General features: G+C 40.6%; 1 protein-coding gene across 7 annotated transcripts in view; it reads right to left on the bottom strand.

The window, feature by feature from the left end:
- LOC110535318 (brefeldin A-inhibited guanine nucleotide-exchange protein 1) overlaps window positions 1-13,816 on the bottom strand; it is a 108,380-nt gene that overhangs the window by 67,153 nt on the left and 27,411 nt on the right. For all 7 annotated transcript variants that reach the window (XM_090189499.1, XM_090189500.1, XM_036934959.2 and 4 more), the window contains exon 2: window positions 1,484-1,514. In XM_090189499.1, the coding sequence (XP_090045625.1) occupies window positions 1,484-1,514 (31 nt within the window). The remainder of the gene's footprint in view (window positions 1-1,483; window positions 1,515-13,816) is intronic.

Below are 13,816 nucleotides of genomic sequence, written 5' to 3'. Positions count from 1 at the left end.
CAAGGGCAAGCGAAAGGAAACAAGAAAATCACCTAAATTAACTAGGATGTATTTATTTTTGTTTTGTAAGATTTTTATTTTTTTTATTTTTAAACAATACAAAACATTCCCCTTCAAACAACAGCAAATATCTACAATTGCTTTTTAAATTCTGTAATGGAAATACATGTATTTCATATTACTAGGTAATATACGGTTTCTATGCCTTTAGTTTTCCACGTGGACCAATGTATCGGTGATTTCTGAAAAGCTATCCAAGGATTGTTCAAAAGGGTTGTGTTTTTAGGGAGTGATATTGGTTCTTGTAGAATATGTTTTATTTTCTTCCATGTTGTTAAAGTGTTCTAAACTATGAAGTTGTTCATGTTCTTAGCTTTATCATTAAAAAAATAGACGCATAACAAGATTTTGGGGGATGAGAATGCGCATCTTCAATATCTACCCATTGTCCCTCTTTAGTACATTTAACTATGTCACAAGTAAAATCCCTGGGTAGCGAGTTGATACAATTTCAAGTCTGGAAGATTAAAACCACCCTCTGATTTAGGAAGATGTAAAACTTTCCTTTGTATTCTATAAGTTAAAATTTCCCATATTAAGTCTGCTATGACCAAGTATACTTTTTTAATGAATGTCTTCGGTAGGGGTAATTCTTATTACAGAGAATAAATATACAATCTTTTGGAGCCATGCCATTCTGAAGATCTTTATTCTACCTGTAAGATTTATGGGAAGGTTGTTCCATTATTAGATCTGCTTTCATATTGCTGAGTAATGGGATAAAGTTGTCTTTATATATTCTAAGTATTTTATATATATTTTTGTGGTCCACTTAAAGGATTGCTGGAGATCTCCTATTGCCATTATTTCGTTTCGTTCCACGTTCATTTTATATCCTGAGATTTTTAAGTATTCAGAATTATTTATTTTTTTACCAAGGGAGGCATTGAGTTTTCAATATTGATCAGGTGATCATCTGCAAATAAGTTTAATAAACATTCATGTTTACCAATACTGACACCTGTTACATTTGGGTCCTGTCTAATTATGTCTGTAAGAGGTTCAATTGCCAGTGCAAACAGGAGGGGGGAGAGAGGACATCTGTGTCTTGTGCCCCTTTCTAAAGCATTATTAAATGTATTATTTCAGCTGGAAAGTTGAAAGATTCCAAAGTTTTGAATTGAAAAGGCCATTCACAACAGCCATTATAGATACATATATATCTTATTTTTTTTGCGTATGGTATTAAACTGAATCATGTTTTTGTGTTTGTTTGTAAGTGTCTATTTTGAATAAACCTTGTTTGATTGATACGTATTAAGTCTGGTAAGACTTCTGCCATTCTGTTACTTATGAGTTTTGTTATTATATTATTGTCACAATTTATTAAACTTATGGCTCTTTAATCTCCAGATCTTTTAAAATATGCACACGGGGTGTAACCAGGATATATCTCTGTGAAACTGAATTAAAATCAACTTACCTTAATTTTTCAGACTCTTCCTTTATTTCCTCTGAAAAAAAAGAGAGAAAGAGAGGGAAGGAGACAGTTAGAAACATTGAAATAACAGCCAAGGATGAGAGTAAATTCTGCAGTATTTTACTAAACTAATGACACCATTGGGAATAGCAGATAGCAGGGCCAGGCAGCAGTAAGGAGCCTGCATCTAGTGGATCTATCTTCCCTCTCTCGTATCCAAGGCTCCTAGTGAATGTCTGAAGAGTCAGAGTGAAGTGTTAATGCATGCTTGAAGAGGATAAGAACCTATTAGGACAAGGATTGGCCAGAAGAACCCTTCAACGTCTGTATGCATACGGTGAATAGTGACATTCTCAAAGGGATACACACACTTACATGCGCACACACGTAAGCACGCACTCACGTAACAGTTTTGCTTCCGTCCCTCTCCTTACCCCAACCTCAATCAGGGACCCTCAGCAAACGTCGACAACACTTACCCATGAAGCATTGTTACCTATCGTTCCACAAAAGCCTCAGCCATTGCAGAGCAAGTGGCGTCAACGATTGACACGCTACTAGTGCGTACCGCTGACTAGCTAGCCATTTCACACCGGTTACACACATTCATTAAGAAGTTAGCGATGCCTGGGTTGACTCATAACCTGCAGCCCCCGCGGTTATATCAGCAGGGCGGACAGTTTAGGGTCATTAAATACTGTGTGGCTAAAAGGAGGGTGGCAGGCGGGTTGAATAAAGAGAAACAATACCTTAGAACTGGGGTACGTGCAATGCTGTCCGCCGTACGCCAAATAACATTGTGATTCACATTTTCAAACAGTCCATTTATATTTCCATCGGCTATACATTTAGGTTTTTTACTTGTCTTCTCGGCCTTCACTAGCATAAAAACTAAGTACAGGCACAGACTGTGTGGGAAATGATTTAAGACTGAGACTCTCTCCAATACAACCCAACATTGTAGAGTTTGTAGAGTTATGTGCATCATTTCAAGCACACCCTTCTCATTAACTTGTGGTGAGTTATTCACCATTTTCGATGAACAAATAAAGTTTAATATATAAGATTGTTAAATAAAGAGCAAAAATATTGATTATTATTATATTATTATTTGTGCCCTGGTCCTATAAGAGCTCTTTGTCACTTCCCACGAGCCGAGTTGTGACAAAAACTCATTCTTATGTTAAATAAATGTATCATACAGTGTGTGTGGGGCAGGCATACAAAAGATTGCAAAAAACAATATTTGAGAGTGTGCTGACCCTGGTGCTGGAGGTGGTACACAGCTGGAGGTTGAATGTTTGAAGGGGTACGGGACTATAAAGAGTTGGGGAACCATTGGCCTACATGTATGCTTGGTGGACAGAAAGTGACTGTGTGAGCCGCACCAACACACCCAATCATTGTTCTAGACTCTGGGTGCTGTGCCGCTGTGCTCTGCCTGAAGCTGTATTCAGTCTGCTCTGCAGCAGTGGATGTGGATGTTAGCGGAAAAGCCTGGGTTTAATTCACACACTGATATACAGGTGGCATCAAAGCCTGGGTTTAATTCACACACTGATATACAGGTGGCATCAAAGCCTGGGTTTAATTCACACACTGATATACAGGTGGCATCAAAGCCTGGGTTTAATTCACACACTGATATACAGGTGGCATCAAAGCCTGGGTTTAATTCACACACTGATATACAGGTGGCATCAAAGCCTGGGTTTAATTCACACACTGATATACAGGTGGCATCAAAGCCTGGGTTTAATTCACACACTGATATACAGGTGGCATCAAAGCCTGGGTTTAATTCACACACTGATATACAGGTGGCATCAAAGCATGGGTTTAATTCACACACTGATATACAGGTGGCATCAAAGCCTGGGTTTAATTCACACACTGATATACAGGTGGCATCAAAGCCTGGGTTTAATTCACACACTGATATACAGGTGGCGGCAAAGCCTGGGTTTAATTCACACACTGATATACAGGTGGCATCAAAGCCTGGGTTTAATTCACACACTGATATACAGGTGGCATCAAAGCCTGGGTTTAATTCACACAATGATATACAGGTGGCATCAAAGCCTGGGTTTAATTCACACACTGATATACAGGTGGCATCAAAGCATGGGTTTAATTCACACACTGATATACAGGTGGCATCAAAGCCTGGGTTTAATTCACACACTGATATACAGGTGGCATCAAAGCCTGGGTTTAATTCACACACTGATATACAGGTGGCATCAAAGCATGGGTTTAATTCACACACTGATATACAGGTGGCATCAAAGCATGGGTTTAATTCACACACTGATATACAGGTGGCATCAAAGCATGGGTTTAATTCACACACTGATATACAGGTGGCATCAAAGCCTGGGTTTAATTCACACACTGATATACAGGTGGCATCAAAGCATGGGTTTAATTCACACACTGATATACAGGTGGCATCAAAGCATGGGTTTAATTCACACACTGATATACAGGTGGCATCAAAGCCTGGGTTTAATTCACACACTGATATACAGGTGGCATCAAATCATGGGTTTAATTCACACACTGATATACAGGTGGCATCAAATCATGGGTTTAATTCACACACTGATATACAGGTGGCATCAAAGCATGGGTTTAATTCACACACTGATATACAGGTGGCATCAAAGCATGGGTTTAATTCACACAATGATATACAGGTGGCATCAAAGCATGGGTTTAATTCACACACTGATATACAGGTGGCATCAAATCATGGGTTTAATTCACACACTGATATACAGGTGGCATCAAATCATGGGTTTAATTCACACACTGATATACAGGTGGCATCAAATCATGGGTTTAATTCACACACTGATATACAGGTGGCATCAAATCATGGGTTTAAGTCACACACTGATATACAGGTGGCATCAAATCATGGGTTTAATTCACACACTGATATACAGGTGGCGTCAAACCATGAGTATTGTAATGAAACAGCAGGGAGCAGGTCTCGAACCCTCGACCTTCGAGCCCGAGGTCCGGCGCGCTATCGACTGTGCCATAAAAGCATGCTCATGTGCAGAGCCGATTTCCGTGCTTATAAACCCAGGGTCGTTACACTATTATCTCTCTCAACACTGTGACTCAAGGGGAGGAAACGTGTGCGTGTGTGACGTGTGTGTGTGCCAATTTTCACAGCAGTTTAGGAAGTGTATTAAAACACATAGCAACACTCCAAAGAACACTGCCCTCTTGTTATTAAAAAGGCCATTCAAATAGTGACAGCTTAATTATTTATATTACAATATCTACTTGAGAGTCAAGCTAGCGCACAACACTGGTTTCCCTTTTCCTTTCAGGACCACTTTACAGTCTAGTAGGAATAGAATAAATCACCAGTCGATCACAGGCAGTCATTGAATCATTTGTAATATTTCCTCTTGAAAGCTCTTTGTACTCCAGATACAGTTACATACCAAATAAAGGGGGCATTTATGAACAAGGAATATAGACTAGAGGGTGGCTGTCTGAAACCGTGTTGTGTCCTTGTAGAACAGATCTGACAACTGATCTGAAGACATATTAGCATGTCAAGCTTTCATCCCATTCTACACCAGTCTGTCTGTGTAGAGGGCCGCTCCCTTGATCTTTCTGGTCTGTGTTTGTCTTTCTCTCCCACTGCTATTTGTCTCTATGACTGGCTACTCTATGTGTGTGTGTGTGTGCCTATGTGTCACGTGTGCGTCTCTGCATGTGTGTGTTTCAGTCTACAGGGGCTGTAAAGCTCCAGTGAGGTAGTTTTATTCTACAGGGGCTGTAAAGCTCCAGTGAGGTAGTTTTATTCTACAGGGGCTGTAAAGCTCCAGTGAGGTAGTTTTATTCTACAGGGGCTGTAAAGCTCCAGTGAGGTAGTTTTATTCTACAGGGGCTGTAAAGCTCCAGTGAGGTAGTTTTATTCTACAGGGGCTGTAAAGCTCCAGTGAGGTAGTTTTATTCTACAGGGGCTGTAAAGCTCCAGTGAGGTAGTTTTATTCTACAGGGGCTGTAAAGCTCCAGTGAGGTAGTTTTATTCTACAGGGGCTGTAAAGCTCCAGTGAGGTAGTTTTATTCTACAGGGGCTGTAAAGCTCCAGTGAGGCAGTTTTATTCTACAGGGGCTGTAAAGCTCCAGTGAGGTAGTTTTATTCTACAGGGGCTGTAAAGCTCCAGTGAGGTAGTTTTATTCTACAGGAGCTGTAAAGCTCCAGTGAGGTAGTTTTATTCTACAGGGGCTGTAAAGCTCCAGTGAGGTAGTTTTATTCTACAGGGGCTGTAAAGCTCCAGTGAGGTAGTTTTATTCTACAGGGGCTGTAAAGCTCCAGTGAGGTAGTTTTATTCTACAGGAGCTGTAAAGCTCCAGTGAGGTAGTTTTATTCTACAGGGGCTGTAAAGCTCCAGTGAGGTAGTTTTATTCTACAGGGGCTGTAAAGCTCCAGTGAGGTAGTTTTATTCTACAGGGGCTGTAAAGCTCCAGTGAGGTAGTTTTATTCTACAGGGGCTGTAAAGCTCCAGTGAGGTAGTTTTATTCTACAGGGGCTGTAAAGCTCCAGTGAGGTAGTTTTATTCTACAGGAGCTGTAAAGCTCCAGTGAGGTAGTTTTATTCTACAGGGGCTGTAAAGCTCCAGTGAGGTAGTTTTATTCTACAGGGGCTGTAAAGCTCCAGTGAGGTAGTTTTATTCTACAGGGGCTGTAAAGCTCCAGTGAGGTAGTTTTATTCTACAGGAGCTGTAAAGCTCCAGTGAGGTAGTTTTATTCTACAGGGGCTGTAAAGCTCCAGTGAGGTAGTTTTATTCTACAGGGGCTGTAAAGCTCCAGTGAGGTAGTTTTATTCTACAGGGGCTGTAAAGCTCCAGTGAGGTAGTTTTATTCTACAGGGGCTGTAAAGCTCCAGTGAGGTAGTTTTATTCTACAGGAGCTGTAAAGCTCCAGTGAGGTAGTTTTATTCTACAGGGGCTGTAAAGCTCCAGTGAGGTAGTTTTATTCTACAGGGGCTGTAAAGCTCCAGTGAGGTAGTTTTATTCTACAGGGGCTGTAAAGCTCCAGTGAGGTAGTTTTATTCTACAGGGGCTGTAAAGCTCCAGTGAGGTAGTTTTATTCTACAGGGGCTGTAAAGCTCCAGTGAGGTAGTTTTATTCTACAGGGGCTGTAAAGCTCCAGTGAGGTAGTTTTATTCTACAGGAGCTGTAAAGCTCCAGCAAGGTAGTTTTATTCTACAGGGGCTGTAAAGCTCCAGTGAGGTAGTTTTATTCTACAGGAGCTGTAAAGCTCCAGCAAGGTAGTTTTATTCTACAGGGGCTGTAAAGCTCCAGTGAGGTAGTTTTATTCTACAGGAGCTGTAAAGCTCCAGCAAGGTAGTTTTATTCTACAGGAGCTGTAAAGCTCCAGTGGGGTAGTTTTATTCTACAGGGGCTGTAAAGCTCCAGTGGGGTAGTTTTATTCTACAGGGGCTGTAAAGCTCCAGTGAGGTAGTTTTATTCTACAGGGGCTGTAACGCTCCAGTGAGGTAGTTTTATTCTACAGGGGCTGTAAAGCTCCAGTGAGGTAGTTTTATTCTACAGGAGCTGTAAAGCTCCAGTGAGGTAGTTTTATTCTACAGGGGCTGTAAAGCTCCAGTGAGGTAGTTTTATTCTACAGGGGCTGTAAAGCTCCAGTGAGGTAGTTTTATTCTACAGGAGCTGTAAAGCTCCAGTGAGGTAGTTTTATTCTACAGGGGCTGTAAAGCTCCAGTGAGGTAGTTTTATTCTACAGGGGCTGTAAAGCTCCAGTGAGGTAGTTTTATTCTACAGGGGCTGTAAAGCTCCAGTGAGGTAGTTTTATTCTACAGGGGCTGTAAAGCTCCAGTGAGGTAGATTTAGTATGACTGAGAGGCAGTGATTAAGCAGGGAACAAGAAGGCAACGTGGACTAAAGCCTTACCCTGGGAGGAGAGTCAACAGTGGTAAGAGACGCAGCGGAGCAATAACCTTCAGACACAGAGAGGGAGGAGAAAGAGAGACAGAGAAGAGGGAGAAAGAGAGAGGGAGGCATCAATGGAATTAAGAAAGAAGAAGGAACCAGAGAGAGGGAGAGAGTTGAGGAGGAAAAGCGAGTGAGGGGGGAGAGGAAGAGAGGATGAGAAATTAGAGATTTAGATTTTATTTTACTAGGGCGACAGCTAGCCTTACTGGGGTCCGACACAAAACGAAAAAGACATCACAGACAAGACTACCATTTACACACATTAACATGTAGTGTGTGTGTGGGTGTCTGTGTGTGTGTGCGCGCATCTAAAAGTTACACATACAGTGTATTCGGAAAGTATTCAGACCCCTTGACTTTTTCCACATTTTGTTAGGTTACAGCCTTATTCTAAAATGAATTGAAATTGCTTTTCCCCCACATCAATCTACACACAATACCCAAAAATGTTTTTGTTTTTTTTGCAAATGTATTAAAATGTAAAACTGAAATACCTTTTTACATAATTATTCAGACCCTTTGCTCCAGATTCCTCTGTGGAGATGGGAGAATCTTTAGTTTTTTTAGTAAATATTTTCTGAACTCTATTTCTTGAACTGCATTGTTGGTTAAGGGCTTGTAAATAAGCATTTCACGGTCTACACCTGTTGTATTCAGCGCATGTGGCAAAAAACATTTGATTTGATCTTTACAACTATTGAATCAATATGTTTTGACTATGACAGTTTACAGTCTAAGGTAACACCAAGTAATTTAGTCTCCTCAACTTGCTCAACAACCACACCGTTCATTACCAGATTCAGTGGTCTAGAATTTAGCAAATGATTTGTAGCTAATACAACGTTCTTAGTTTCAGACATGCTCAGGACCAGTTTAATACTGGCCACCAATTCTAAAACTGACTGAAACTTTTTGTTTAGGGTTGCAGGGATTTCACTAGCTGTGGTTGCTGATAGGGATGAATCATCAGCATACATGGACACACAGGCTTTGACCTGCCACTGGCATTAAACATTGGTAAAAATTAAAAAGAGCAGAGGGCCAAGAGAGCTGCCCTGCAACACACCACACTTTACATGTTTGACATTAGAGAAGCTTCCATTAAAGAAAACCCTCTGTGTTTGATCAATAACTCTGAATCCACGATATGGCAGAGGTTGAAAAGTCATAACACATATGTTTTCTCAACAACAGGTTATGGTCAATAATATCAAAGGCTGCCCTGAAAACGAATAATACAGCTCCCACAATCTTCTTATTATCAATGTATTTCAATCAATCATCAGTCATTTGTGTACACGTTGAGTGCCCATCTCTATAAGCATGCTGAAAGTCTGTTGTTCATCTGTTTACAGAGAAATGGTATTGTGTTTAGTAGCAAATAAATAAAATCCAACAGTTTGCTAAGAGCTGGCAGTAAGCTGATAGGTCTGCTGTTAGAACCAGTAATGGCCGCTTTACCACTCTTGGGTAGAAGGAATGACTTTGGCTTCCATCTAGGCCTGATTAAAGATATGACAAATAGGAGTGAATATAGAGTCAGCTACCATCCTCAGCAGCTCTCAGTAGTTTCCTGCCTAAGTTGACCCACTTTGACAATGAAGTAAACATAATCATACAAATAATTGGCAACATCAAAGGGTTTAGTGATGAAAATAAGGCATCCGATTTGATGAAAATGGAGTTGAATGTCTTTCTGCCCATCATTTCATTTCAAGTCCTCCAAAGGTTTTTCCATCATTCTTTATATCAATGATCTTGGCTTCATAATACAGTTTATTTTTCTTCTTCTTGAGTTTAATCACATTATTTCTCAATTTGCAGTAAGTCAGATGTGCAGCCAGGCTTAATAGCCAATCATTTTGCCCCATCTCTTTCAACCATACAGTTTTTAAATTCCTCTTCAATCCATTAAGCCTTAACAGTTCTAACAGTCAGTTTCTTAAAAGGTTTATCAATAATTGGAAGAAGCAATTTCATAAATTCATCAAGTGCAGTGTCTGGATGCTCCTTATTAATTACATCAGACCAACACATATTTATTAGGAGAGGTAAGGAAAAGGGGGGGGGGGGGGTCCATAATGTGCTGTTCAAGAGCTGATGAACATCTCATTACACATTCTATTGTGGATCAAGACAAGCTCACGTATCTGACCTCTGCACCTCACTGAATAGCCCATAACCTACTAGTGCATTCGGAAAGAATTCAGACCCATTCACTTTTCCAACATTTTGTTACGTTACAGCCTTGTACTAAAATTGATTAAATAAAAAAATGTATCTATAAACAATACCCCATAATGACAGCGAAAACAATTTTTTATACATTTTTGCAATTAAAAATAAGAACAGAAATAAATGTTTTACATAAGTATTCAGATCCTTTGCTATGAAACTCGAAATTAAACTCAGGTGCATCCTGTTTCCATTGATCATCGTTGAGATGTTTCCACAACTGAATTGGAGTCCATCTGTGGTAAATTAAATTGATTGGACATGATTTGGAAAGGCACACACCTGTCTATATAAGGTCCCACAGTTGACAGTGCATGTGTAACGGATGTGAAATGGCTAGCTAGTTAGCGGTGTTCGCGCTAAATAGCGTTTCAATCGGTGACGTCATTTGCTCTGAGACCTTGAAGTAGTAGTTCCCCTTGCTCTGCAAGGGCCGCGGCTTTTGTGGAGCGATGGGTAACGATGCTTCGGAGGGTGACTGTTGTTGATGTGTGCAGAGGGTCCCTGGTTCGTGCCCGGGTATGAGCGAGGCTAAAGTTATACTGTTACACATGTAAGAGCAAAAACCAAGCCATGAGGTCAAAGGAATTGTCCGTAGAGCGCCCAGCCAAACTGAGCAATCGGGGGAGAAGGGCCTTAGTCGGGGAGGTCACCAAGAACCTGATGGTCACTCTGACAGAGCTCCAGAGTTCCTCTGTGGAGATGGAAGAATCTTCTAGAAGGACAACCATCTCTGCAGCACTCCACCAATCAGGTCTTTATGGTAGAGTGGCCAGACGGAAGCCACTCCTCAGTAAAAGGTTCATGACAGCCCGCTTGGAGTTTGCCAAAAGGCACCTAAAGACTCTCAGACCGCGAGAAACACAATTCTCTGGTCTGATGAAACCTAGATCGAACTCTTTGGCCTGAATACCAAGTATCACGTCTGGAGAAAACCTGGCACCATCCCTACGGTGAAGCATGGTTGTGGCATGCTTCATGGGGATGTTTTTCAGCGGCAGGGATTGGGAGACTAGTCAGGATCGAGGGAAAGATGAACGGAGCAAAGTACAGAGAGATCCTTGATGGAAACCTGCTCTCAGACTGGGGCGAAGTTTCACAGCAGGAGTGGCTTTGAGACAAGCCTCTGAATGTCCTTGAGTGGCCCAGCCAGAGCCAGACTTGAACCCGATCGAACATCTCTGGAGAGACCTGAAAATAGCTGTGCAGCAACGCTCCCCATCCAACCTGACAGAGCTTGAGAGGATCTGCAGAGAAGAATGATAGAAACTCCCTAAATAGAGGTGTGCCAAACTTGTAGAGTCATACCCAAGAAGCTTCAAGGCTGTAATCGCTGCCAAAGGTGCTTCAACAAAGTACTAAGTAAAGGATCTGAATACTTATGTAAATGTGACATTTCCGTTTTTTATTTGTAATACATTTGCTAAATTGTCAGAGACTTGTTTTTGCTTCGTCATTATGGGGTATTGTGTGTAGATTGAGGAGGGGGGGAAAAACAATTGAATCCATTTTAGAATAAGGCTGTAACGTAACAAAATGTGGAAAAAGTCAAGGGGCCAGAATACTTTTCAAATGCACTGTACATATTTCACGAGGAGTAGCCTATAGATTTGTTCTCTCCTTTCAGTGTGCACATTTTTGTTTCAGCTCAGCACCATCACCCCCAGAAATGGATCTCGCGGTCACCACTGTTTGAAGCCCATAGCAGCATTAGAACACAGGCTGACAGACCTTTGTAACATAGCCGTGTTGACTCAGTCCTTGCTGGGAGAGAGTAGTGGAGATAAAACAGTGGCTCTGTGCTACTGTGACTGCACCAAGACCCTTCAAATAAAAATATATGAATCCTTCAGACAGCATATCCACTGCATAGCTTTTTTCTGTTTCATAAAGACATTCATATGCAAGAGAGTGTAAGGAGTCAAAATAATGTAGTGATATCTATTCAACAGGCATACACCAGCCCTGTATTGGATCATCTCTTGGGCATACAGTTGTTTAAACCAAGGCACACACAAAAAGTGTTGGATTGGAATGTCGGGGTAGTCATCTTCACTGTCAGCTATATCATGTCATTAGTTGAATGTGTAGGTAGTGTTGACGAGTAATTGTCACCAGTGGCGTTGAGCGCTGAAACCATGGCAACGGTAAGAGCTAACCAGGGCCCTCAGTGAGACAGAGTAACATCCTGGACACCCCAGGGAGTTTTTATTCATGTGGAAGTGGCTGCCCGATTTGGTGCCTCAACCCTCCCAATACCTGAATTCAACAGAGACACACACCCACACAACACACGACTCTGATGCATACAGACACAAAGACAGGCAGACGCACACACACACACAGACACACACACAATAGAATGACCTATTATTAATTTGCATCTCATTTTCAGCAAGTGAACCATGACAGCCCTTTTGTCTCCCAAAGCTGTTATGAATACAGCCAATTAACAGGGAAAATGTAATGTGACTAACTTCACCTCTTGTTGCCTGTCTCTCTGCTCTATAATATAAAATCTCTTCCACAATCCACAAGTCACAACATTCCCCAAGCAGCACTAAAAACAACACATTAGAAGTCCTATTTATCATCCTGTATTGATGTCTGTGCACTAGCCTGGTTCTGTGGTTCTGCTGAGAGCTGACAGGCTTTGTGTTTGATCTGTTCTTTGTTTTATGTGGTTCTGTGTATTATGTAGTTCTGTGTATTATGTGGTTTTGTGTATTATGTAGTTCTGTGTATTATCTGGTTCTGTGTATTATGTAGTTCTGTGTATTATGTGGTTCTGTGTATTATGTGGTTTTGTGTATTATGTAGTTCTGTGTATTATGTAGTTCTGTGTATTATGTGGTTCTGTGTATTATGTGGTTCTGTGTATTATGTGGTTCTGTGTTTTATGTGTTCTGTGTTTTATGTGTTCTGTGTTTTATATGGTTCTGTGTTTTATCTGTTCTTTGTATTATGTTGTTCTGTGTATTATGTTGTTCTGTGTATTATGTGTTCTGTGTTTTATGTGTTCTGTGTTTTATGTTGTTCTGTGTATTATGTGGTTCTGTGTATTATGTGGTTCTGTGTATTATGTGGTTCTGTGTTTTATGTGTTCTGTGTTTTATGTAGTTCTGTGTATTATGTAGTTCTGTGTATTATGTGGTTCTGTGTATTATGTGGTTCTGTGTATTATGTGGTTCTGTGTATTATGTAGTTCTGTGTATTATGTGGTTCTGTGTATTATGTGGTTCTGTGTATTATGTGGTTCTGTGTATTATGTGGTTCTGTGTTTTATGTGTTCTGTGTTTTATGTGTTCTGTGTTTTATATGGTTCTGTGTTTTATCTGTTCTTTGTATTATGTTGTTCTGTGTATTATGTGTTCTGTGTTTTATGTGTTCTGTGTTTTATGTTGTTCTGTGTATTATGGTGTTCTGTGTATTATGGTGTTCTGTGTATTATGGTGTTCTGTGTATTATGGTGTTCTGTGTATTATGTTGTTCTGTGTTTTATGTTGTTCTGTGTATTATGTGTTCTGTGTTTTATGTTGTTCTGTGTTTTATGTTGTTCTGTTTTTTATGTTGTTCTGTGTTTTATGTTGTTCTGTGTATCATGTTGTTCTGTGTATTCTGGGCTTGAGTGGTAATCAACGGACATGAACACCAGGCAGAGTGAGAGGCATGCTTTCCCACCAGCAGCCTAACAATCACACATGACAATTCTGATGACCAAGTGAGTGAGTGAGTGAGTGAGTGAGTGAGTGAGTGAGTGAGTGAGTGAGCGGTGACAAACAATGAGTTGAGTTATTCTAAAATTTATTAAATTGTTTTCCCCCCCTCATCAATCTACACACAATACCCCATAATGACAAATCAAAAACAGGTCTTAACATTTTTGATAATTTATTACAAATAAAAAACGGAAATGTCACATTTACATAAGTATTCAGACCCTTTACTCAGTACTTTGTTGAAGCACCTTTGGCAGCGATTACAGCCTTGAGTCTTCTTGGGTATGATGCTACAAGTTTGGCACACCTCTATTTAGGGGGTTTCTATCATTCTTCTCTGCAGATCCTCTCAAGCTCTGTCAGGTTGGATGGCGAGCGTTGCTCCACAGCTATTT

Source organism: Oncorhynchus mykiss, chromosome 11, assembly GCF_057628025.1.
Source record: "Oncorhynchus mykiss isolate SJ-2025 chromosome 11, ASM5762802v1, whole genome shotgun sequence".
Taxonomy (NCBI): Eukaryota; Metazoa; Chordata; class Actinopteri; order Salmoniformes; family Salmonidae; genus Oncorhynchus; species Oncorhynchus mykiss.
This window is presented reverse-complemented; position numbering and strand designations above follow the sequence as displayed.